The 24,951-nt window shown below is 43.0% G+C and overlaps 1 protein-coding gene and 1 long non-coding RNA gene across 4 annotated transcripts; one reads left to right on the forward strand and one right to left on the reverse strand.

Annotated features, from left to right (window-relative positions):
- Window positions 1–6,591: 6,591 nt before the first annotated feature.
- Window positions 6,592–11,007, reverse strand: LAMTOR5 (late endosomal/lysosomal adaptor, MAPK and MTOR activator 5). 2 transcript variants are annotated; one of them, XM_007169438.3, is made up of 4 exons: window positions 10,828–10,961; window positions 9,910–9,971; window positions 7,872–7,989; window positions 6,595–6,944 (listed from the first exon to the last, which is right to left on the reverse strand). In XM_007169438.3, the coding sequence occupies exons 1-4, from the start codon at window positions 10,860–10,862 to the stop codon at window positions 6,884–6,886; spliced, it is 276 nt and encodes a 91-aa protein (XP_007169500.1). In that variant the 5' UTR covers window positions 10,863–10,961; the 3' UTR covers window positions 6,595–6,883. The 2 variants fall into 2 exon arrangements, with proteins under 2 accessions (XP_057383096.1, XP_007169500.1); XM_057527113.1 differs by lacking the exon at window positions 7,872–7,989 and having other exon boundaries at window positions 6,592–6,944; window positions 10,828–11,007.
- Window positions 11,008–11,214: 207 nt separating this feature from the next.
- On the forward strand, window positions 11,215–24,447 carry LOC103002603 (uncharacterized). 2 transcript variants are annotated; one of them, XR_449926.2, is made up of 4 exons: window positions 11,215–11,370; window positions 16,616–16,983; window positions 23,377–23,681; window positions 24,314–24,447. It is a non-coding gene; the product is annotated as an uncharacterized LOC103002603 (long non-coding RNA). The 2 variants fall into 2 exon arrangements; XR_449927.2 differs by having other exon boundaries at window positions 23,382–23,681.
- The last annotated feature ends 504 nt before the right edge of the window (window positions 24,448–24,951 follow it).

Below are 24,951 nucleotides of genomic sequence, written 5' to 3' on the forward strand. Positions count from 1 at the left end.
TTACAAATCGAGTTTTGACAAGAACAGAAATGCAGCTCTAGAAACAATGAAAAGTCTGTCCTTTCTACCAATCTCAAAACCTCCCCTATTCAGCTCAAAAGGCTTGCAGATATTATAAAACATCTGGATTTAGGGAATAAGAGTCCGTCCTTCTTGGTGGAACTTGCATCCTTTTTCTGTGCCTTTGAGCTTTGAGATGTAAGCGTTCTGCATCTCAAGTGTTTAGAGCCATTTCTTTGAAATGTGGACTTCAGGGAGGTGATTCTTATTAGAAGGACAAAAGCAAAAGTATGTGGGGGGCGATTTGGAAACTAGGTGAAAGTTCTACTAAGTTAAATTATGGATATTCATTGACTAGATCATTTCCAAGTAAGATAAAATACTGAAACATTAATTACTGAACACAAGTTTATCTACTTTTGGTATTTTGTCTACTTTGGCTTCTTAAATTTCTCTCCATCAACAACCTCAAGAGAATCTTTTTTTGGGGGGGGGTTATTTATTTATTTACGACTGTGTTGGGTCTTCGTTTCTGTGCGAGGGCTTTCTGTAGTTGTGGCAAGTGGGGGCCACTCTTCATCGCGGTGCGTGGGCCTCTCATCATCTCGGCGTCTCTTGTTGCGGAGCACACGGAGCACAGGCTCCAGACGCGCAGGCTCAGTAATTGTGGCTCACGGGCCTAGTTGCTCCGCGGCATGTGGGATTTTCCCAGACCAGGGCTCGAACCCGTGTCCCCTGCATTGGCAGGCAGATTCTCAACCACTGTGCCACCAGGGAAGCCCCTACTTTGGCTTCTTATTACAGAGGAACGAAAGATATTTGGGTTTATTGGTAAACGTGTTTTATGCCACATTGAAAAATTTACTGTGAGGAAGAATATACTTATGGAAATTATGAAATTTATTAATAAATGTGCCAATCCACAGAATGCTAGTGTAACAGTCCACAATTGCTTACTTCTTAGTTTTCACTAGAAAGTAAGGATTCTAAGGGTTACGAATTCTAATTGTTAAATGTAATTTAAAACTACTAAAATATAGGGGTGAAAGGAAACAACTGTGTGTGAAAAGTAGGAAGGAAAGTAGAATGTGTCTAGGGGGTAAGGAAAGGTATGGAAGGACTTTATTAAAAGTCTTTTTGTCATCTGCAGAGAGTTATTGTTTTACTCTGATGCTTTCACAGAATGCTTCTTTGTCTTTAGAGATTCATGGAAAGATCTAGAATACAGGTTTCTGATAAGTTTAAGAACATAAAAGTGAACTGGGTAATAATTTTCAGAGCTAATGAAAAAACTGGATTCAACCTGAACAAGAATTAATAACGTATGATTAAATGAACTGATGAGGATGATTATAATGTTTTTTACAACTTTTTCTTTGAAGCACTGCTGATTCCTTAATGTTTTGTTTTCCAAATTTAAGGAAACCTTTCTCTCTTAAGCTATTTATGACTTAAGGCAATTTGGTAAATTATACCTTTGTAAACAAAAGTGAAACATTTTTTTCCCTACCTGTTCCCTCCAGAATTTGGAAATTTGTTGTGTAGTCTTATTTTCATGGCAATATAGTGATTTACATAAGCCCAATAAGAATATGATCTTATAACAGGACACAATTGGAAGCCTCGGTTATATTACCAAGGCTTTGACTGGAATATCATATTTGAGAATATACATAAAATCAGATATGACCAGACAGTTTTAAGGAACTAAGGTTGACTTTATGGAGGCAATAAAGCTCCTAAGAAAAACTGGCCTGGCATCTTGTTTATAGGGTTCCTAGAAACCTTACCAGGTGAGTAAGGAAGGTCACTTCCTGGCAGGCCCGAGAATCTCAGGATATCTTGGGGACCTTGAGAAGAGAGGAATTCACCCAAATCTATATGTATTCCAGATGAAGTCTGAAATGACAAATCCTTGGCTTGACTTCTTAATCTGGAGAGCCTTTAAAAGTTCAATCTAAGATTCCTTATGAAAAGTCCTAGCAAAACAGATTTAAAAAGAGCCTATATGGTCAATTACTCTTCCTACTGCACCTCTGTAAATAATCAGCCCAAGTTTTATTAGACTAGACTTATTTTGCAAACAAATTAGTCTTACTATGATTAACTGATAGAAATGGGGGTGATTATAAAAAAAATTATGTTGCAGTAGAAAATTATAATACGATCTTGTGGATATCAGATTCTAGTCCTATTCACTGTCTTTGAGCTTTTGTTATATACCTGTAAACCGGACTGGATCCTGAATTGTTCTAGTTTTCTCAAATATCTGGCTACTCTCCAAACTGAGATTTCCAGTTTTCTCCTGCCCTTCTGATTTGAAATCACTAAGAACAAAGACTACCCTTGAACCTCCTTAGAAGGGACCATACCAAGTCAGCAGTCAAACTTCAGGGCCGTAAACCTTGGGTCCATATCTCCCAGTTAAAAAGGGCTCCTCCAGACTCTTGGAACTGTACAACTGGAGACCTAAAATTAAAATTGGCTTATGGAGGTTCCTCCCCAGAAGCAGATAGCATCTTGAGATGGACAGCTCTCCCTAGATCACGGATCAAGATCTTTATTTCCTATTTGAAACCTTTATTCCTATTGCCTTTTCACTACTTGCTTTTTTCTCTCTGTTAATGCATGGCAAGGCAATGCTTCTCTGGCAACTATCGCTGAATCTTGCCAAGGCCATACCTACAGAACAGAAGTCCCTAGGTTTTCTTGGTAAGATGATTTGAGATAGAATTGCTTTGGATTACTTGCTGGCTAAACCAGGAAGAGTCTGTGCCATAGCAAATACCTCTTGCTGTAGCTGGATCAACACCTCTGGTAGTGTAGCAAATGCAAGAAATTAACAAGCCACTTGGCTAAGGCAACAGGAGGCCATTAGACTAAGGTGGCTCTAGTGCTGTGTGGCCTACATAAGCAAACCAAAACCTAAGCCTGTAAATGCCTCAAGGTTATGAAATTAAAACCTAAGGACAACCAATCACATATAGCCAACTAGGCTTTAAGCTGTAGCCAATCAATAATTTCCTTGCTTTGCTTCTGCATTTTCTCTATAAAAGCCTCTCCCTGAACTCCTGAATGGTAGAGTGCTCCTAACCTCTTCTGGTTTGTCAGTGCCAGCTTCAGATCGATTTTTGCTCAGATAAGCTCTTATCATTTTTAATATGCCTCAGTTTATCTTTTAACATTATGCTCAAGGCAGGGAGTGGGGCCCCAGAGTTGGGCAATACATTTCCTGGGCTATAAATGGCAATCTGCAGCATATTTGTGTGACCTTCTGTGTAATGACTGAAGATTCTGGTTAGTACTTTGGAGTTCCAAGCCCTCTTATAATTACTTTTCTATACATGTTACCTTAACTCCAAACACCTCCCATGAAAGGTGTATACTTATATTTAATTTTAATGAAACTTTTTTTTCTATTGCATTTTGGAAATGGTTAAGGCTGAGTCTCCTAGAACATTACTGGGACAATTCAGTTTTCTTATCCCATTTCCTTCCTCTGCTCCACCCTCCACATCAAAAAAAAAAAAAAAAAAAAAAAAAAAGTCAACAGGAAATTGCCTTTCATCTCCCCAGCACCAACGTTCCAGGTTTTAAACCAGAGTGTATTTTAGGCTACAGTGTGTTTTTCTGGTTTTATCTGGAAAATCTGCACATATTTATGCATGTTCCTTTTTAAAAAGGGGCTTCTCAGGCTCCTAAAACCAACTCTGTAGTATTTTTGATTCAAGCACTAGCAGAAGCACAGCTTAGTGGTTTGGGAAGATGGCCTCTAAGTTAACAATGGAAAAGATTATGCAATTATGTGGGTCTGGTGGTAAGGATCAAAGAAACCTTCAGCAGAAGACAAAACCCAAAAGAGGGAAGGGGAGTGTTTTTCAGAGAGTTGTATGTAGTTACTAACATAATCTAGAAAGCATTTTTTTTTTTTTTAAATTAATAGCTACTTTATTTATTTAATTTATTTATTTATTTATGGCTGTGTTGGGTCTTCGTTTCTGTGCGAGGGCTTTCTCTAGTTGTGGCAAGCGGGGGCCACTCCTCATCGCTGTGCGCGGGCCTTTCACTATCGCGGCCCCTCCCGTTGCAGGGCACAGGCTCCAGATGCGCAGGCTCAGTAGTTGTGGCTCACGGGCCCAGTTGCTCCGCGGCATGTGGGATCTTCCCAGACCAGGGCTCGAACCCGTGTTCCCTGCATTAGCAGGCAGATTCTCAACCACTGCGCCACCAGGGAAGCCCCTAGAAAGCATTTTTTAGTAAACATCTGTAAGACTTTGTTTTGTTTTTGGTAGGTACTTGTTGCTCTTTTAAAGCAGGGCTATCTATGATTCTGATCACAGGATGACATGAGGCTAGCTTTGTATTGCTAGAGAGCTCTGATGCTGAGGGCTGGGTCAGATTTGAAATGTGGCAGAACAATGAGTCATTCCCAGAGGCTAGGAAAGCTGCAAAGATGCTGTCAGAGGTGAACCCCTTGAAACATGTCTTTCATACAGAAAGCTTTGAGGTATAGTGGGAAATGCAGACTTGGTTAGAATCTCAGCTTTGCCATTATTTAAGCCTGCACACTCTGGGCAAGTTACCCTCTCTGAATCTGTTTCCAAACCTGTAAAATGTGGGTAATAGTATTTACAAGTTTGTTGTGAGGACTACGTGTATACAGTAACTGTGCATTAACAGACCTGCTATTGGTACTTGGTTCTTATTAATCATGTGGGGCTTTATATCAATAGCAAAGAGTTCTTAAGCCACCATTGGGATATTAGTTAAATTTTGACATCTGTACCCAATCGACTTAATAAAGCTTATACGATTTTTAACTCAAATAATTCCCTCAACCTCTAACTTTCTAACTCTTGGCCCTAAAGTTATTCAGCAAGGATGCAGCATGATTTTCCTGTCACCACTATTACCCTCACCCCACTGATAAATACAGTCCATGAAACTTTTTGGCACTTAGGGACTTAGAGTATAATACAAGCACTACCAAGATTTTATTTTCCCTGTCCTCACTCTTCGTGAAGAAACGAGTTAAGATTTGGGGAGGGTTCCCACCATTCCTTAAATTATAAGAGATCACTGTGCTTAAACTAGCACTTTATATTTGTAGGTGCTTGATATTTTTGAATAAATGATATTATTCTGGAGATTTCTTTGTATACTGTCAAATATTAAATTGCTAGAGAGCGATACAAGCTGCATTCAAATTCAACAAAATGAAGTCTTTTGTATCTTCTTATGCACCATTCTGTTGAGAATGATAAAGGCTGAAGAGAAGATAATGTCCTATACTTTGAAACTGGTCGATTTTCTGGCCAAACATACCTACTTCTGTAGTAGTCTGGCTGTTAAAAGTAAGGCTCTGACTTGGAGGCTTGGGTCCAAATGGTGACTCTGCTAAGTCCTTAGCCTTAGTTACACAAATGCAGAATGGGACAAATTAGAGTTACCTACCACACAGGGTTTTTTTTGACAACTATTTATGAAACTTTTATGCTTCCCTGTAATATTAGAAAGTTTGTCAAGTTTACAAAAAAAAAATTCCTACCGCCATCTTTATTACAACACATTGAATTCAGGAAAAATTCTTTGCAGATTTGATATCCTTTTGTTACATTGTATTCAATATTTTGTATTTATTTAGTTCTCATTTTTTAATCCTTAAGTTTAAACTTTTTCTCCATACAGTTTTTTCATCCTTTATTAATTCCTAAATGCATTATTGTTTTTGTTGCTATTGCAAATGTTTTATTTTCTATTTTATTTTGAGGTATAGAAGAATCTTTTTTCACTTTTGTAAGTTGATCTTCATCTTGTAATTCTGCTGAATTTTTTATTAGTTCAGGTGGTGTTTTTAGTAGTTCATTTTTTAATTAAAACTATTTTATTGTGGTAAAATACAACATAAAATTTACTATCTTAACCATTTTTTTATCTTAACCATTTTTAAGTGTACAGTTTAGCAGTAATACATTCATATTATTGTTGCCACCATCACCACCATCCATCTCTAGAACTCTTTTCATCTTGTAAAACTGAAACTCTGTACCCATTAAACAGTAGCTCCCCATTTTTTCCCCTCGCCCTAGCAACCACCATTCTACTATCTCTATGAATTTGACTGCTCTAGGTACCTCATATAGGTGGAATCATACAGGATTTGTCTTTATGTGACTGGCTTATTTCACTTAGCATAATGTCCTCTAGAGTCCTCCATGCTGTAGCATGTGTCAGAATTTCTTTCCTTTTTTAACACTGAATAATATTCCATGGTATGTATATACATTTTGTTTATCCATTCACCCATTGACAGACATTTGAGTTGCTTCCACCTCTTTGCTACTGAGAACCCATATAGGGTTGTTAACGAGAACTGAATGTGTTCCTGGCATATAGTAAGTACTTACGATATCTACTATTACGTTTTTATTATGGGGTAGGAGTATGCTTGACTTGTTTTGTATATCCATGGATGTTTCTGTGAGAATCTGTATTTCAGGAGCTTCTGAAACAGAACGGTTTGGAGTAGTTACCCTTTTAAGAAAAGTTACAATTTGATAATTGAAAAAATAAACATTTGATAAGAGTTTAAGGAATTCAGAAAAGATCCAAGCTTTCCTCCAACCAGTTTTATTAAACATAACAAAATTCTGTATACAAAGTGACCTAAACCTGTTGCTTCAAAACATACTTCCCTTAACTAGTATTTTGATAAGTCAATCCAGAGTGTCAAAAAGCAGCTTACTCTAAAATTAATAGAAAAGTGCCCAATGCACATTACATGAATGGCCTAATTACTGGAACTCTAATAGCTCTATAAGATAATTAACATAAGGTACGATTGAGTCCCCATGACAAGCTGCTGGAGAACTGATACAAGATGTCAAGAGGCCATTTTGTGCACTGCCACTGTGATGCCATCGTGTTTCTGGATCATAATGTTCCTGAAAGGCAAAGTGGAAGATATTCAGTAAAGTGTTGCAAGTGGCAGTCAATGTAAGATTAAAGATGCTGTTTGGTTTAGGACACAACTAAAAAAATAATACTTAACTTTTCTATGTATGAAAGCAATATCTAAACACAATAAAACATTTGGGAAATACAGAAAAGTATAAAATATAAAAATGAAATTAATTCTATAATCCTGTCACTCAAAGACAACCACTATTAATATTTTCCTCTTTTAATCTGCACGTATACCACATATACATTTTTTCACTTTACAGAACTGTGATCATAATGTGCATAGTTTATTTATTTAAAATTTTTATTTATTTTTGGCTCTGTTGGGTCTTAGTTGCGGCACAGTGGGATCTTTCATTGCAGCACAAAGGTTCTTCATTGCGGCACACGGCCTCTCTGGTTTGGGCATGTGGGCTCAGTAGTTGCAGCGTGCAGGCTTAGTTGCTCCGCGGCATGTGGGATCTTAGTTTCCTGACCAGAGATCGAACCCACGTCCCCTGCATTGGAAGGCAGATTCTTAACCACTGGACCACCAGGGAAGTCCCTGTGCATAGTTCTGCTTTTTTGATTTACTATTATTCGGAGGACCCTCACTTGCAATGTCTTTGGTATTTCTATTACTACAGACATTGTTCTGTTCTTTGTTTAGTCTTCCTCTGTGTTATTTATTGCTTCTTTTATTGATAGTTCATGACGACTCTTACTCTTCATTTAAATGTCTTTGTGGTCTGAACGCACATTAGCTTTAGAGATCAATCCATCTGCTCCTGTGGCCCAAAGGGTGGAACCTTCCTCCAAGTACTTTTGAGAAATCACTGATGAACACAGGGCAAGCCCCAGTCAAGTTTCCCAGGGATTGATTTTTCTGAATGAAAAGGAAAGGAAGGGATCTGCTGCCATCTACTCACCCATTATCTGATTCTAGACACACCACAGGAATATCAGTGGGGTCTGAGGTTAGCTTAGCTGCTTGCTGGGCTAAAACAGATATCACCCCAGCATGCTCATCTGACAGGGTTCCGCGGCCTGGAAGACAGAGATGATATCACACTGCCTGACTGTCCAAAAATGAGTATAGAGGTATAGTGGAACTGAATTGAATTATTCACAAAAAGAAGGTTCAGCTCATGGTCTCTTAGGTTAGGTACTGACGTAAAATGACTCTGCCCTGATACTCCGTGGTTACATCAGTGAGAAAGCCAATAACAGCTTTTAAGTCAGTAAAAGGCCATAACACTCAATTTTCCAAGTCATTCCCATCACCATCTCTAAACACCTTCTCAAGCATATAAGGAAGCTGTAATTCAAGTCAATCTGAAAGCAAACTGAAACCAAGAAGAAATTCAGAAGTGAGACTGACAAAAACCAGTAAGGGCAAGAGACTTGTTGAAGCTAAGTAATTCCTCATGGAAAATCTGATTTCCTTTTACTGAGATCAACCTCAAAGGATATAAAGATCTTTACTCAGGAGTTTGTAAGATCACCTTAACAGCATGTATAAATATTCTGTGAGCAATTATTTCCACTAGAATAAACTGGTTTTCAAATAGCAACAGAATTGGCTTTTTACTAATGTTTGTTTTATCCTGTATATAATAACTAAATCTTGGATGTCTGGTACAAAACGGAATTACTAAGTTTACAATATCTTTCTGTATAGAAAGGCAACACAAGCCCATCTGCCTGAAACTAACTCAGGTAATAGACATGCCAATATGGCAGAGTTGATGGATTTACTGTTGTTACATAAAACATTAACTGGACACACAGTGCAGTCTTTTGGGCCTTGAAGGTTTCTTGAAGGAATACATTTAGTTTTACATTTCCGCACTTGAATTTCAGCCTTGCCTTTGTGAGCCTGGCAAGTGCCTCAAAAAAATCTGCCTTTTTTCTTCCAACTAAACTGATTAGTGTGTAAAACCTGAGTTAACAGGCTACTTCCTTCAATTAACCTCCCAGCAAAAATTCAGAGCTTTAAAAAGTCCTGCAGTACAGAGGAGTAAGGAGCAAGGTGTCCTGGGTTTACTAGTTCTGACATTAGTTAGCTGAAGGCTTCCATCGTTTACCTTTCTGGATTTATTTTCTCATCAGTAATTGTTACCATTTATTGAGCATTATGTCTGGGTTCTGTGCTGAGTATTTTACATATATAATTTTATAGTATTCTGATTAAGAGGCTTCAGAGCCAGACTCAAATCCTAGTTCAACCACTTACTAGCTGTATGACCTTAGGCAGGTTAGTCAGCCTCTATGCCTCCATTTCTTTATCTGCCTAACAGGGTTGTCATGAGAATTAAATGACTTAGTATACTCAAAGCACTTAGAACGGTGCCTGGCACATAGTAAGAGCTCAATAAATGCAATTCCATAGTAATAATTATTATTAAGCAACAACTCAGTAAAGAAACTGAGGCTCAGAAAGGTTCTTTTTGGTCCAAGTTGACACCACTAGTAAATGCAAGAGCAAGGGGTTGAAGCCAGGTGTGTCGAACCCTGCAGCCCCCATTTTTACTACCTACTCACTTACTCTTAAGTGAAGTTGGACTAAAAAGTAACACCACCCATCTAGCAGGGTTATTGTGAAAATTAGAGATAATGTACACAAAGCTTCGCAGTCCCACCATATGGCATAAATTCAATAAATGGTAACTGCTGTCATTATCTGAGGTCCTTTCTAGGCCCAATTTAAAATGATTCAAATACTACTTTAGTAGAAACGACTCTGTAGTGCTAGAATTGCAAGGAACATTTCTACCTTTATAAACACCAATTGAGAAGTTTCAGTTTTCTAATTTTGTTATTTGGGGCTGATCTCTACGCTTGCAAAAGTCCCCAGAAAGTGGCAGGGTAACAGGAAATAAAAACTAGAGAATTAACTGCACACTAGGCTCCCAGTCAACATCAAATGCTGTGCAATCCACCAAAGGGTTGATGTGAGATACTTACAGCCCAAATTGAGTCCTTGTGAATCTGTGCACAGGACTCCAACAATGGATGGATTCTTCATTCTAATTCCAGGAACGCAGGAAGAAGAAAGCAAATGATGTGGGAAAATGAATTTAAATAATTATAACACAAATATGCTTTCTCTGTACCAGGCATTGTTGTACTACTTTAAATTAGTGTTAATCTTTTTTCACTATTGCCCACCCCTGCCCCAAGAAAAATTAAATTATAATTAACTGATTTAAATTAGTTAAACCAGTTTCTCTCTCATGAGAAAAAAGACCGTGCCATGTACTGTTGAGCTCTGGAAGGCCACAAACATTGCAATAGTTGGGATTTTGTTGCCTTCGTTAAAAATGCATATTTTAACATACTAACTCACTTGAAACAACTGTTGAAAAACTCTTAAGTAACACGGGCTGCCTCTTGGAGGGGTAGTGGGAAGCTGAGGGGCACTGATGCGAGGGAGGTGTTACCCTGTACGCCTTCTTTTATTTTTCCAACTTTGGATTTTACGTAGATATTACTCATTCGACAAATTTAACGGATGCCTTTCAGCAAGTAACTGGTTACACCCGTAAGGAAATACGCGTGTGTGTTTATAAGACAGTGCTCTGCACAGGTGGTACTTCCTTCCCCCAAACGACCCCGGTTCCTAAAACTCCCTAAGAACGACCCTGTCCAGACAGACAATTTCAGCACGAGAGTCGGGTGTGGGCTCGGGCCGCGGAGACCCGCTCGGGAGGGAGTGTGCGGAACCCTGGCGAGATTTAATTCCGGGTCATTTCGCACCCCTACCGGAGGCCCCGGGACAGGGCGTCCCCAAGACGCCCGGCCGGCGTTCGCAGCTCGCGCTCTCTGTCCCGTTCAAATCCCCCAGCCGCGACCCCAGGACGGGCCGACGAGAATACTACTCACGTGTCCTCCAAGTGCTGCTCTAAGGTTGCCTCCATCTCGCCGCGAGTCGCCTCCTTCTTCGCCGCTGGTCTCGGGTGCCCCTCGGTCGGTCACATGACGCGAGCGGGCCGTGGGCAGGAACGGTGCCTCCAAAGGGACAAACTTCGCGGCGCAGCCTTCGCGTTGTGTCCAGGATGACATCTTTACGCGCTCGCCGCCGCGAGCCGGGCGGAGGTTCTGCTGCCTGTGCGTCAACAGGCGAGGGGACGGCGCGGAATGCCGCCGCGGGAGGGAGGTCTGCAGTCGTCCCTCGGAGCCGGCCTCCTGGCCTGTCCCTTTGTCTCCTCCATACAGACCTTTGGATTCCAAATCCACCGACTCCAAGAAGTCGGGCCAGACCCTGTTGAAGTTTTACAATAACCCGGCCGGTCCGACGGGGTCTCATCCAGGCGGTGGGGCAGAGAGAGACAAGAGAGACACAGGACCCCGGTGAAGGGTCCCCAGGCTTGTCGGGGAAAAGACTGGACACAGGGACTAGAGGACGAGATGGAACAATGCTAATAGGTATGGGGAAAGTGTGGGGATTTTAACGAAAACGTTGGTTCTTCCCCTCTGGCGAGGGCTCGGGAAAGTTTGGGAAAGAACGTGTCACTTGTGATAAAGACTAGTTAGGACTACTTAAAAATAATCTTAAAAAAAGTTAATTATAAAAGCAGTTTTAAAAATAAGGAAAGAAAGCCCACCCATAGCCTCTGTCCAGAGATGACTCTTAATCCCTTGGAGGATATTCTTTCAGCCAGTTGTCTTTGCAGATGTATGCTTTTAATGTTGTTGTTGTTGTTTCTTTTTTAAGCAAAATTGACACACATACTGGACATACAATTCTGTAGCTGACCCTTTTCACAGAATTTAGCATAAATGTCTTTTCTTGTCAGTAAGTATTCATTTACACAACCTCTGTAACACTTACAAAATAGTCCATATTATAACTGTTACTTAATTGATTTAACCAACCCATATCAATGTGCAGTTAGGTTGCTTATAGTTTTATTGTTATTTTGGGTTCTTTGGCCATTACAAATGCTGAATGAATATCCTTATAGCCAAATATTTGTGCAGTTTAAAATTTTCCTTATAAGTTACTAGAATGGAATTATTGGGTCAAAGGATATTGACATTTTTAAGGCTTTTAAAATACACTTACAAATTGCCCCGCAGAAAGGTGGTAACAGTTTACACTCAGATTGGTAGCATTTTGATGAAAATGGGAGTATGTCCAGAGGTCACCATCCCCCATAAGCCAATACCCACTCCCTGTGCTTAAGTCCTCCTAACATCACGCCTGGATCTACCTTTTCTCCAACCCTCTCACTTCCAGCTTTTACTCACAGCCCACCTTCTGTTCGGGGGCCCAGCTTCAAGGCTTCTCTCGACTTGAATTCAGAGTCCCTCTTCATTCCCTAGCTGTGATGGTGAGAAACTTGCAGCTGCCTTAAAATTCCAGTCTTGAATGTTGTAATTCAGGAGTTTTCGACTCCTTCCCTAGAGAAATGATTTATATTAACCTCGGGGTCACATAATATGGGCCTTTTAAATTTTAGAAAAAGCTGTTTAAAACTACCCTTAAAAGATAGCATCAGAAAATGTGAGGAGCCGGCCTGCTTGCTGCTGAAAGTCCTGCCCCAGGCAGCTCGGCACCACAGTACCGCCCCCTTGTGGTCCCAGTGTGGTGTAAGCTTTACTGGACTGGGGCATCTCAGCTCTGGCTTTCTAACCCTCAGGGCAGCGACGTCCAATAGCAAGGGAATGTGAGCCACAGCTGTAATTTTAAATGGCCTGGTAGCCACGCTAAAAAAAGTAAAACAGGTGAAATTAATTTTAATAATATATTTTATTTATCCAAATACTATGTCCAAAATATTATCATTTCAACATGTAATCAATTTTAAAAATACAGAGATGTTTTGCATTCCCCTGCCCCACCCGCCCCCCGGACTAAGTCTTCAAAATCTGGTGTATATTTTACACTGACAGCGTGTTTCAATTCAGACTAGCCACATTTCAAGTGCTCAATAGCTATGTGTGTGATGGGTGGCTACCATTGGTTAATGCAGCTCTAGGATATCTCTGATATCTCAAAGCCAGATCAGTGATTATAGGATTCCCGGAAAAGCTGGTGATCACTTTTTGCACTGCTAAGGAAGGCCTCCGAAGGGAAAATGAGCACATAGGAAGAGGATGACCGCTGGCTCAAACATCCTTGTTGCTCCGGAGGTGGGAAGGCAGGCTATTCCACACCACCCCCTCTTTCTGTGTCCTCTTGCTGTTTTGTCCCTGCAGAAGGAGCGGTGGCTTATATAAGCTGGGGAAGTGCTGCGGGCTGGAGTGATGGTTAGTTGGACAAGGCGTCTGACCCCTAATTGTTTTCTACTTCAGCTTGTGGGGTATTTGATGATTCTCTATTCTCAGTTTTGAGTACTGATAACCATTTTGGGTGTGACAGGAGAAGTCCCAGGACACCCATATCAGAGTACTTGCCTCATTGCATTGTAATTTTTTATATGTTTACTTTTCAAGACAGAAAGGGTGTTTTCTCCATTTCTGAATCCTGAGCGCTGCAGAGCACAATAGGACTCCAGTAATATTTACTGAAGAATCTTGATGGGTTTTTTGAGAAAAAGACTCTGTGTTATGTAAAGAAGCTTTAAGTCCTCAACTTTAACCACCTTTATCCTCTTCTCCCTCCCCCCCTCCATAAACAAGCTCTTGGAAAATGGAAATCCCAGGAGGGTGCTGCAGAGAGTGCCCATGCCCACATGTCCTGACTGGGAAGGGGGAGATGAGAAGCTGGGTGGTGTGAACCAGACCTTGTAGGTCATCTCACGGCTGTTGGCCTGAGACCCTAAGCACTCTTCTTTGACCTATCAGGAGCAGAATCCTCGGGGCGGGGACGGTCCATTTAAAAAGTGACACTCTAGTAGAGGCTCTAGCCCTTCCCTGGGTGCAGAGGGCCCCGCTGCGCCAGGGCCAGCCCCCTTGGTCACTCTTTCAAGTGCTTAGGGTCGCAGGCCTGCAGTGGAATGAGCCTGCAGCTGGGCTGGGAACGAGCCCTCACATGCCACCAGGGGGCACCAAGGCCATGGAAAACTCTGCTCAGGCTGGAGGATCCTAAGTGAGTTACAGGGACCCACGAGCCTCCTGAGCTGGTACAGCTTGCTGAGGACAGCACTAGGCTAGCTTGGACACCTCGGAGTCAGGCGATGTAGAATTGGATCCTGGCTTAGCCACTGCCTACCCATGTGACCCCCAAGCCTCAGGGGCTCATCTGTGACATGGTAACACCATTACCTGCCTCATCAGGTTGTGGGGAGGATGATATGAGACTTTTCATGTAAGAGGGCCGGTGCATTGTGGGAGTCAATCAATAAGGTTTGCTAAATCTCAGTAAGAAGACCCATTTGTCTCCTGAAGTTGCTTACAGCCTAGGCGAGGACACACATGAGCAAATAACTAACAGTTCAAAGAAGATAAGAACCGAATGACCACTACAGACCTCAAGCAATCTAGTGTTCATGTGGGTGTGAGGTCGCAGGGCTGCATTTAAATGAGATGATGAAATATGTTTTATTATACTTTTCTAGGGTGTGTAAAATTAATAAAACAGTGAGAAAAAAAAATCACCTGAAATGCTAGCCCTAACCCTAATGACATGAATGTGAAAAGCTAAGTGGAATGGGATGGGATTTGGAAGGTGGAGATGGGGCAAGGCATGTCACAAGGTTCACAGGAGTCCTGCCAGCTAAAGCCTCTCACTCCACATGAGCTACTGGAGAGGACACTGGGGTGCAGACCCCTGTCTTCCGATCGTGGACACCGCCTGAGAGCTGAGTCCTAGATCCGAAGCCTAACTCCTGATAGTAATAAGAGCAGTAATGCCCTTAGCAGTTCATACACATGGAGTGACAGCTGTGTGCCAGGCATTTCACAGGCCTTATTAGTCCTGAGAACCTTTTTGAAGTAGCTGTTGTCACTGTCCTCACTTAAGAGTTAAAGAAACTCCCTGAGGCTCAGAAGATCAGTCCTTGCTCAGGATCAGCCTGCTTGTGAGTGGTGGAGCCTCACCGTTAACCTGCCCCCTGTGCTGCCTCAACTTCTCTTACTTCATCAGCAACACAGTCCTGGCGACGTGAGAGGGTTCTGGAGGCCCAGTCCAGCTCTCTTATTCTCTAGAGAAGAAATCTGAGGCTCAGAGAGGGGAAGTGGCTAATTTAGAACTTGAACGTGGAATTCTTAACCCTCCATGCAGTGTTCTAACTATATTGTGTTGCTACAGGTTGTCTTAGAGCTTTAGTTAAACCAATTTTAGAGACACTCATGTTGAATTGTGTCTCCCCAAAATTCATATGCTGAAGTCCTAGCCCCCAGTACTTCAGAATGTCACCTTATTTGGAAATAGGGTCTTTACAGAGGTAATCAAGTTAAAATGAGGTTATTAGGGTGGGCCCTAATTCGATATGACTGGTGTCCTTATAAAAATAAATTTGGACACATTCATAGAGGGAAGACAATGTGAAAAGACAGAGGGAGAAGACAGCCATCTCCAAGCCAAAGAGAGAGGCCTGGAGCAGATCCCTCCCTCACAGCCCTCAGAAGGACACCTTGATTTTGAACATCTAGACTCCAGAACTGTGAGGCAATAACTTTCTGTTGTTTAAGCCATTCAGTTTGTGGTACTGTGTTATGACAGCCCTGGGAAACCAATATACTCATATATCCATAAAGTCTACAAGTCAATGTCTGTGATCACAGGCGTTTGGCAACCCTTAGTTATAGAGAAACTGGTTGGGAGGCTCACCCTCTCAGAGGCAAAAGGATAGAGCAGATAATCATTCCAGCTTGCTCCCAGCCTTGATACTTGGCTAACTAAGATGTTTTTCTTGCATTGGCCAACAGTGGTGGCATGACCCATTTGACTGTGGCCTTCTAGAGCCTGTTTTATATCTCCCTGAACCTGGCCTATAAAAGGTGCTCAATAAATGTGTGCAGAGGGAATAGTGGGAAAATAGGCTTCTGGCCACTCTGGTCCAAGCCTCTGCAAGCAATGGGTTGGACAGGGTAGTAGGGTACAGGCTATCAGTGGATGGAAGTTGAAATTGAGCACTGTCTGCTAAAGTTTATAGCTAAGCCCCAATTTTGGAAGACACAAAATATATTTTAGATGACTCAGGGTGGGCCAAGGACATTTCAGTTCAGGAAGCTATTTTCCTGCTGCTTTATTTATTTTGCTACTGAGGATAGATGAGATGCAGACTTCCATATCCAAGTCTTCATTAGATGCCCAGTTAATGCAGCCATGACAAATGGGAATGAAACCCTTATGAATAAAAAAAAGATCAGCCCAGTATAAAAAATTGTAGACTAGAGAAAAGGAAATTTAGAGGAGCTGATAAAACACCCTATCCTTAATTAGACTGTCTGTATCACACATCACATCAGCCTTAATGCCAAGATTTATTGGCCTTGGGATTGTGTAAATGACATAAGTGCTTGAAAATGAATGGGAAAGAAATTACCTGTATTAAAATGTATTTGCAGTGCCGACCTGCACACTGATGCTTTTAGTTAAATGCAGGCTTTCAGCTTCTTTGGCTACCCCTCACTGTCTACCCAGCACGGACTCCCTTAGCCCCTGGGGAGTTTCAGGAAACATGCTTGTGGGGTAACAATGTGTTCCCTTGTCAATCATCTCTGCCACTGTCCCGGAAAAATCCTTCTTGGGCAGTGAAATATCTTTGTGTCTTTATTTCAGCATCTACAAACTTAGTGAAGTGTTACTGGTCCTTACTTCAGAGTAGAGAATGTCGTGAAGACAAGAGGACCCACCTAGTTCTGCACATCCTGCCATGAAGAGCAGAGCGAGAAGCTTTTTTGTTGGCTGCCACCGTCTCTCTTGGAATCTGAATTTAACTTCGGGAGCTTACCTGTCGTTACAACACTAAATTTCCCTCTTGTAAGACCTTGGACAAGTCCTCTAATGCCTTGATGCCTCAGATTTTTTTCAGTTCTCCCTGAAGATAAGAATAGTATCCACCTCATAGCGGTGGTGTGGGAACTCCATGAGACGACGCACGTGAAGCCCCTCACACAGTCTCTGGGGCCACCGCAGACAGCGAACAGGTGAGACCTGCTATTGTTGCCAGGACCTCAGGAAATGATAGCTGAGGCAAAGTTGAACTAGACTGTCATTCAGGGCTCTTAGTTGCAAGCAACAGAAGCTGACTTTGGCTTATAGAGTAGGAAAGGAAATTTTAAAATGACACTGGGTAGCTCACGGTTACCCAGTTGTTGGGAGGGCTGGAGAGCTCAGTCTAAGCTTCCAGTGACAAAGCTCCAAGCCCACCATGCCACCCCTGCCACTGGTCTTGTGGCAGCCCACAACAGCTTGCGGCACCAAGGCCATTACTGTGGCAGGAACCTAACCCTATACCTGCTACGCCCCCGAAGCCAGACCCCTCTGCTGCTGCCCTTGCCAGCAAAGTGGAATTTTCCCAGAGCCTCTGAATTGAAGTCTTGTGTGGGTAGTTTTAAGCGATGCAGCCTGGATCACGTTCCTGGCTTTAGCTGCAAAGGAGGCTGAAGAAGAAATGTCTGCTTTCTATATCTGTTCTGCAAGTGCCTGAGCAAAGCAAAGGCATTCACCTGGGGCCGGGCAGCAAGAGAGCATTCCAAGTGTCTCGTACAGGGAGGGGGCTTCCTTCTTGGCGTGAGGGAGAGCTCTTAGGCGAGGCGCCCACAGCTCCTTCCACACCTCAGAGAGCAACTTTACCGGGCAGAGTTCCACGCCCTGGCAAGGGGAGGGGAGAGCTATCTGCCCTTTCTTCTGCTTGAGTATAAGAATATGGAATTCGAGAGGTTGGTCATTTTGCTTTGTGCTTCTAGAGATAAGGGCCATAAAATGCATCTCAGAGTATGTATGTCCGCCAGCTTCATGCTGTGTCCTCACTGTAGATCTGTAGTTTCATTTTTTAAAATCGATTTCTCACTCCTAGTTTGCCAAATTCCATGTGGGTAGTAGTAATAAATCAGGCAGAGCTTACTCACTCAAGGAGTTTATGTTCTATACAGTAAATAAGCTAGAGATCATGGAAAAAAACCAAAACAAAACCCAAGTTTTATTTTGGGTAAGAGAAACTGTTCGAACCAATGATCATTACCAACAACAACCTGAGTGTGTGGCCCAGCCCCGAGTCTGGGGCCACATTGTAAGGAAAGGACTCAGTGGGGCAGGCAGAGCTGCTTCTGGGAGGGAGAAGACGCACAAACGAGTGAGCGAGAGAGAGAAGGATGAAAAGAGAAACACCAAACCCTCAAGGTCGAGGGCTTATCAGAACTTGAGTGTGTTGTCTTTGCCCTCCTTGGTCCCTAGGAAAGCATCTAGCACACAGAAAGTGTCCAGCAAATGTTCTGTTAAGTGGGGAATCCCTTTGAAAATCTCAGGAAAGTGACCCTCTCCAACCCTTCATCTGTCCATTATTCTAGCTCCCAAGGAACCAGTAGAAAGTGTGGGGCAGGGCCGCAATCACAGTGTCAAAAGCAGTGAAGGCAGTGGACAGTCTTCCTAACTTACCTGACTGAAAATAGATTTCATCTCTCTAGGCCTCAGTTTTAATATCTGTAAACTTGGTTGGTTTCTCACTCAAGAACATTGCATTTACTCTTGTACTTAAAGATAAAAAATTAACATTTACAAAGCACATCTCTTCACACACATTATCTCTTGTTAATTCCACAGTCATCCCATCAGGGATCTCCATCCTCATTTTGTGGATGAAGTAACTGAGGTCTGGAGAGGTCTATAGCTTGTCAAGGTCGTAGAACTTGAGAGTGTCCATGGCTTTGTGACTCCAGGGCTAGGGCCGGCCAGTCTCCAGGATGTAGATCCCAGGTGAATCAGTCTCTCTGCAACTGTCTCCTCAACCAGTCTAGACAACACAGGCCTGTGAGTCAGACCCAGAAAGTGGCCAGAGGCTGCTGTCTCCCCATCTCCCCTCCCAGCAGTGGGAGGACTTGTCTTGTGCCTTTAGACACCAGGACTAAATCAATTGCCACATTAATTCTGGGCCGTCAGCATTTCCCCCAGGAGAACGTCAGTCAGGGAGACTAATGTCTCATTGATCTTTCCAGTTGCCAAAGGGGAAGGGAGATGAATGTAATCCCATCTGTCAAGGTGGAGAAGGGCCCATCTGAAAGCAGGCTGGATTACTTTAAGGAGATAACAGTTTATCACTCTCTGGACAAGCAAATATGAAAGTAGGACAGCCTTCTCTATGAGTTGGTAGAAACATTGGTCAGCAAAGAGAAGGCCTGGAGAAATGAGTGGCACGATCTCTGGCCTTTGTTCCACTTGTCCTTCCCCTAGGACTTCGTGTTCTTTGTGTACACACAACCGCACAAGTGGCGCAAAACCCACCCCTGACCCCCAAGAAATAGTTAACATTTGTTGAGGATTGATTATTGCCAGGTGCTGTAGTAAGTGTTTTATATTTACTATCGAGCAGCTTTCTGAGGTGTTATTATGAGCACCATTTTATGGATGTGGAAACTGAGGCTCGGAGAGGTTGAGTGAGTTGCCCAAGGTTGCTGAGCTAGTGAAGGGTAAAATCAGGTGGAGGCTGGCTCACCCTGAGCCTGCCCTCAACCACCCACAGAACACACTGGTTGCCCAGCCAGGAAAGTAGCCCAGCAGCCCTGCTTCGAGATCACTTGAGTCTTCACTCCACTCACTCCTTCCTTGGTCAGCCCCTTAGGGAGCCCTGCTGACCCCAGCAGAGAGGTGTCTTTACCGGTGGTAGAGGCTGAGCCAAGGCTGAGGGGCTGGGATGCCTGGAGGCCTCAGTCAGGGTGTCTGGACAGCTGAGGCTCTGGGAGGGGTAGAGGAGTGGGCAAGCCCAAGGCCATGGGTCTCAGCAGCACGCAAGGCACAGGCTCTGCTGAGGCTTCTCTGGGTTACCGCTGTGCATGGGTTCCCACGGAGGAGGGGGAGGTCAGCGACAGCCTCTCAGCAAGCCAGAAGCTGGGACATCCAGTGTCAAGCCACCGTACAGGCTGCTGTGGCCGCCGAGAGCCTGAGGAGATGCCACGGCCATGGGCTAGGAAGCTCAGGTGGGAAAGGCCTGGGGACCACAACAATGTGATCTCAAAAACCCAAGGAGGAATGTGCACACCTGAGATCCTCAGGGAACACAAGTCTCAGCGTTAATTCAAGCGGGGCGGAAGCACCCTGCAGAGTAAAGATCCCCAAAGGGAGGGGCTTTGCCGCCAGCCGTGGCTGGGGACACGCTGCCAAGGCAAAGGTCACTTGAGGGCGGCAGTTCTCATCCTCTGTGGCCAGAAGTTAAGGTTTCTAATTAATACCACTTTGGATCCGACAGAGGTGGCTGCTCTGTCCCGGGCTTGTTTGCGGTTTATCCCCGTGATTGATGCTGGTAACATTTAGAGTCTGTCAGGGAGATATTTAATGGATGCCCCATGTGGTGGGATGGAGACAGCCAGGAAATGCACTTCCCTCGTTAGGGCAGAATCAGAGATGAATCTAAAGTATGGATGGAAAGGCCTAGGCCCTTTCTAGCCTCTTGTCAGGTAGGGGAAGGGGGTGCGGTGGAGGTGGAGGCTTGAGAGGAAGGCACTGACCTGGAGCTGTAGCAGGGACCTGTCGTGAAGAGAAATGACATATGAAAGAGGCAAGAAGCTTTTTTTTTCCCTGAGGCTTTCTCATGAAAAGTGTCACATCTGTGTTGGCCAATAAACTTTGCTGGCTAAGACACACAAGAAAGGAAGCAAACAGGAAGGAAAACACTCTTCCTGCTGTTTCCGTGGTCTTTAATGTTCGCTCCAAACCACCATGTCTATCTGCCAAAAGTCTACCCATTAATCATAAGGCTGATTTCAAAAGTGAAAAGGTGTTTGAATCCCTCGACTAGAAATGATCTTCACCCTGACACCCACAGCACTTTGTATGTTACTGTCAAAGCATAATGTTCAAACATTTAAAAACATGGCTCTCATAAAATATGGAATGGGCAGGTGTCAAAGATTTAGTAGTTCATGAATGAGGGAACCAATAAGATGGCAAGGCTGGTTCAAAGAGCATTTTGAGGAACTGGGTATTTATAAGCACTTAAAAGGAAATGTTCAAGTAAAATATCTAGGTTAAGAACAAAACTGGTTGCCCTCACATGTATGGTCAAATGATTTTTGACAAGCATGCCATGACCATTCAATGGGGAAAAGACGGTCTTTTTTAACAAATGGTGCTGGGAAAGCGGAACACCCATGTGTAAAAGAATGAAGTTGAATTCTTACCTTATACCATGTACTAAAGTTAACTCAAAGCATATCAAAGACCTAAATGGAAAAGCTAAAGCTACCAAACTCAGAAGAAAACATAAGCGAAAAACCTCATGACATTGGATTTGGCAATGATTTCTTGGATATGACACTAAAAGCACAGGAAGCAAAATAAAAAAAATAGGTAAATTGGACTATATCAAAATTAAAAACTTTTGTGCATGGAAACACACTATCAACAGTGAAAAGACAGCCCATGGAATGGGAGAAAACATTTGCAAATCATGTATCAGATAAGGGGTTACTATCCAGAATATATAAAAGAACTCCTACAACTCAACAACAAAAAACCCAAACAACCTGGTTTTAAAAATGGGCATAGGACTTGAATTGACATTTCTCCAAAGAAGATACACAAATGGCCAATATGCATATGAAAAGATGCTCAACATCACTAATCACTGGGGAAGTACAAATCAAAACCATAATGAGATACCTTATACCCATTAGAATAAAAAACCCAAAAAGTAGCAAGTGTTGGGAAGGATCCGGAGAAATTGGAACCTTTGTGCACTGTTGGTGGGAATGTAAAACAGTACAGCCACTGTGGAAAACAGTATGGTAGTTCCACAAAAAATTAGACGTAGAGTTACTATATGATCCATCAATTCCACTTCTGGATATATATCCACAAGAACTGAAAGCAGAGTCTCAACGGATGTTTGAACACCCAAGTTTATAGGAGTGTTATTCACAGTAGCCAAAAGATGGAAGCAGCCCAAGTGTCCATGGACAGACGAATGGTTGAGCAAAATGTGGTGTATATGTACAGTGAAATATGATTCAGCCTTAAAAAGGAAAAACTCTGACACATGCTACAATATGAATGAAACTTAAGGACATTATACTAAGTGAAATAAACCAGTCTCATGGACAAGTACTGCACGATTCCACTCGTATGAGATATGTAGCATAGTCAAATTCATAGAGAAAGAAAGTAGACTTTGGTTGCCAGGTGCTGGTGGGAGGGGAGACTGGGGAGTTATTGTTTAATGGGTGTAGAGTGTCAGTGTTGCAGGATGAAAAGAGTCCTGGAGATGGATGGCGGTGATGGTTGCACAATGTGAATATAGTCAATGACACAACTGTACACTTAAAAATGGTTAAGATGGTAAAATTTTATGTTATGTGTATTTTACCCCAAATAAAAAACAAAACGTAACTGGTTAACGTCTTACAAGGCAGTTAAAAAAATCAGTCTTTAATGTTATGCTTTCTGTTGAATAGACATTATTTATATCTTTACTGGACATGATCTACAAGCTAACATGTAACTTCACAGAGTCTGAGCCCTTAATTAATGGTAAATAGCCATTAAACAAAGATACCTTCCCCTGGGTGATTAAATAATCCTTGGGTGGACTTGCGAAACAATGACCAAATGACGTTGGAAGGACTTACTGTCCTCTTGTGGCCTTATTTCCAGGTTTTGAATTATTAGTATTATTTCTTAACATCACAGTCATGTACATCCTTGCTTTTCCCACCAGTCCCTCGAGGGTAGGGGCTCTGTCTTATTCAGCTTTGCCTCCTCACTGTGTGCTCTGGTTTGCTGAATGGAACTGAAGAAGGACCAATGGGATAGAGCCACTTGGGAGCAGAAGGCCTGTGTTTAACTGTGTCTGTGACCATGACCATAGTCTCACCCATCAAATGAGAACATTGCACCTGAGTCCTGGGTGCAACGCTGGGCACTGGGGGTGCTGTCTAATCTCAGGGTTTCCTTCCAGCTCTAAAATGCTCGGATCCTGGTTTGGTCATCATCACACAAGAAAGGATGCAAACACATAAATGAAACATATAATGAACACACACAAGAGCCTTTTTCAGGTGCACATAATACACAGAGGCATGTTTTTTCTAGCTTTTCTTAGAAGAGCCATCCTTGATGCCACGTGATGTCTGTGGCCCTGGCTCCTGGGTTGGGAGATGCACAAAGATGTGCTGTTTGTAGCTTTGCTAGAGAGGGAAGAGCTACAGTTTGCTGGAGGCAGGAGTACCTCCTTCCAGCAGCTGGAGGGTGGGCCCTGGGTCAGCAGGCCTCAGAGGGACAGTACCCGACCTCCAAGGCTGCCCTTGAGAAAGGAATTATATTGTCTTATATTGCTGTTTTCAATTAATTTCTTGACAGATTCTGGCTGTTCCTCTTCTTGTTTTTCTTAGGACAGGAGGACTCCCGGTGATTTATTAAGAAGGTGAAATTATGTGCCCAGTTGGGAACTCTGGGGAGCTCTCGCTGAAATTAACTTGAGCGTTTTGGAGCCAGATTTACACGGCAGAATGGACCTGGGACTGCTCCTTTTGGCAGAATCTGCTGGGCCACTGTGGATGATCTTTCCCATGTTGCACAATGTCCCCAAAGCCCTTGGAGCCATGCTCAGCCCCATCCTGGCATCCCCTGTGTCCCTCGTGCCTCTGCCATGGAGGTCCAGCCACTTGACTTGGCTGTGGGTCTCATCAACTTGCAGGTGAATCCATCTATCCCCCCTCCCAGCCTGGCTTGGCCCCCTACTCATAAGCACCTACACAGTATTTCACAAAGAAAATGTCTGCTGGCTGTGTCCCGGGCTCTTGAATGTCAGCTCACATTAGTCATGGCCACAGATGCGGCTGGAATCTTGCTGACCGGGTCCCAAAGGTCTCTGCTGGTCTGCACTCCCCATGCTTGGGTTGGAGGCACTGCGGAGGGTTTGGATGGTGAGTGTGGGCACCTCCCAGCTGCACCATTTCCTGGCATCCACCAGGCTGCCTCATGTCCACTCTAGACCCTCGGTCTCAGCAGAGGAAACCGAAAATCTCTCCCTAGCACCACAATCATCTTTTGCTGGCTGCTAAGCACCCTTGCTCTGAAAACAATAACCAACCACCATAAAAACAGTAGGTCTGCCTTCTCTGTCTAAGCATGTACTGTGTAGGTGCTTTAGGGAGAGCACCAGAGGCCAGGGAGGATAATTTGTCCAAGGACACCAGCTAAGATGGGACAGAATGAGGATTATTATTAGTTCTAAATAATTCCAATACTCATGTTCTTTTTTATTTTTCCCTTTCCCACCCTTTTGTAATTATTCTAAAGTAACATTTACTTCATTTTCTATTACAGAAAGAACGTGTGCGCAAATAGAAAACAGAAAATGTAGAAATGTTTGAAGACAAAAGAACCACCAAGACAAATAAACCAAACCCAGGGTCATTAGCAATTCCTCATTGCCAAGATAAAATGTGAACATTTTAGTTCCTTTCTTTTCCATCTTGTTCTTTGTGTGTGTCCATGCATTCACACACACACACACACACACACACACACACACACGTAAAATGGGGATTACATTGTATATTCTTTTTTGTTTCCAGCTTTTTTCACTTAGCCATATAGTGTTAACATTTCACCACATCAATAAACGATCTTCAGTCCTGGGCTCATTAACTCATCCAAGGCATGTGCTGCCCAACTTTTTTTCTTCTGTGTCCAGTCACATGCTTCCTCTCTGAGCTGCACCCCAGAGGGACACTGAGCCTTTTCCAGCAGATTGAGCTTGTTGGTACTGAGGGGCTTGCTTTGCAAGTGACACATGCTCCTTTTGTCTGTAAATCTATCGAACTGCATTCAGGATGGGCCTGTTATCTTGTTCAAATCCTATGTGAGAGAGAGAGAGAGAGAGAGAGAGAGAGAGCGCCTTTCCCACAAGGATGCTCCAAGACTGTGTACACTCCCCTCCGTCCACACTGGATTTGGAACCA

This window comes from Balaenoptera acutorostrata, chromosome 1 (assembly GCF_949987535.1).
Source record: "Balaenoptera acutorostrata chromosome 1, mBalAcu1.1, whole genome shotgun sequence".
NCBI classification, from domain to species: Eukaryota; Metazoa; Chordata; class Mammalia; order Artiodactyla; family Balaenopteridae; genus Balaenoptera; species Balaenoptera acutorostrata.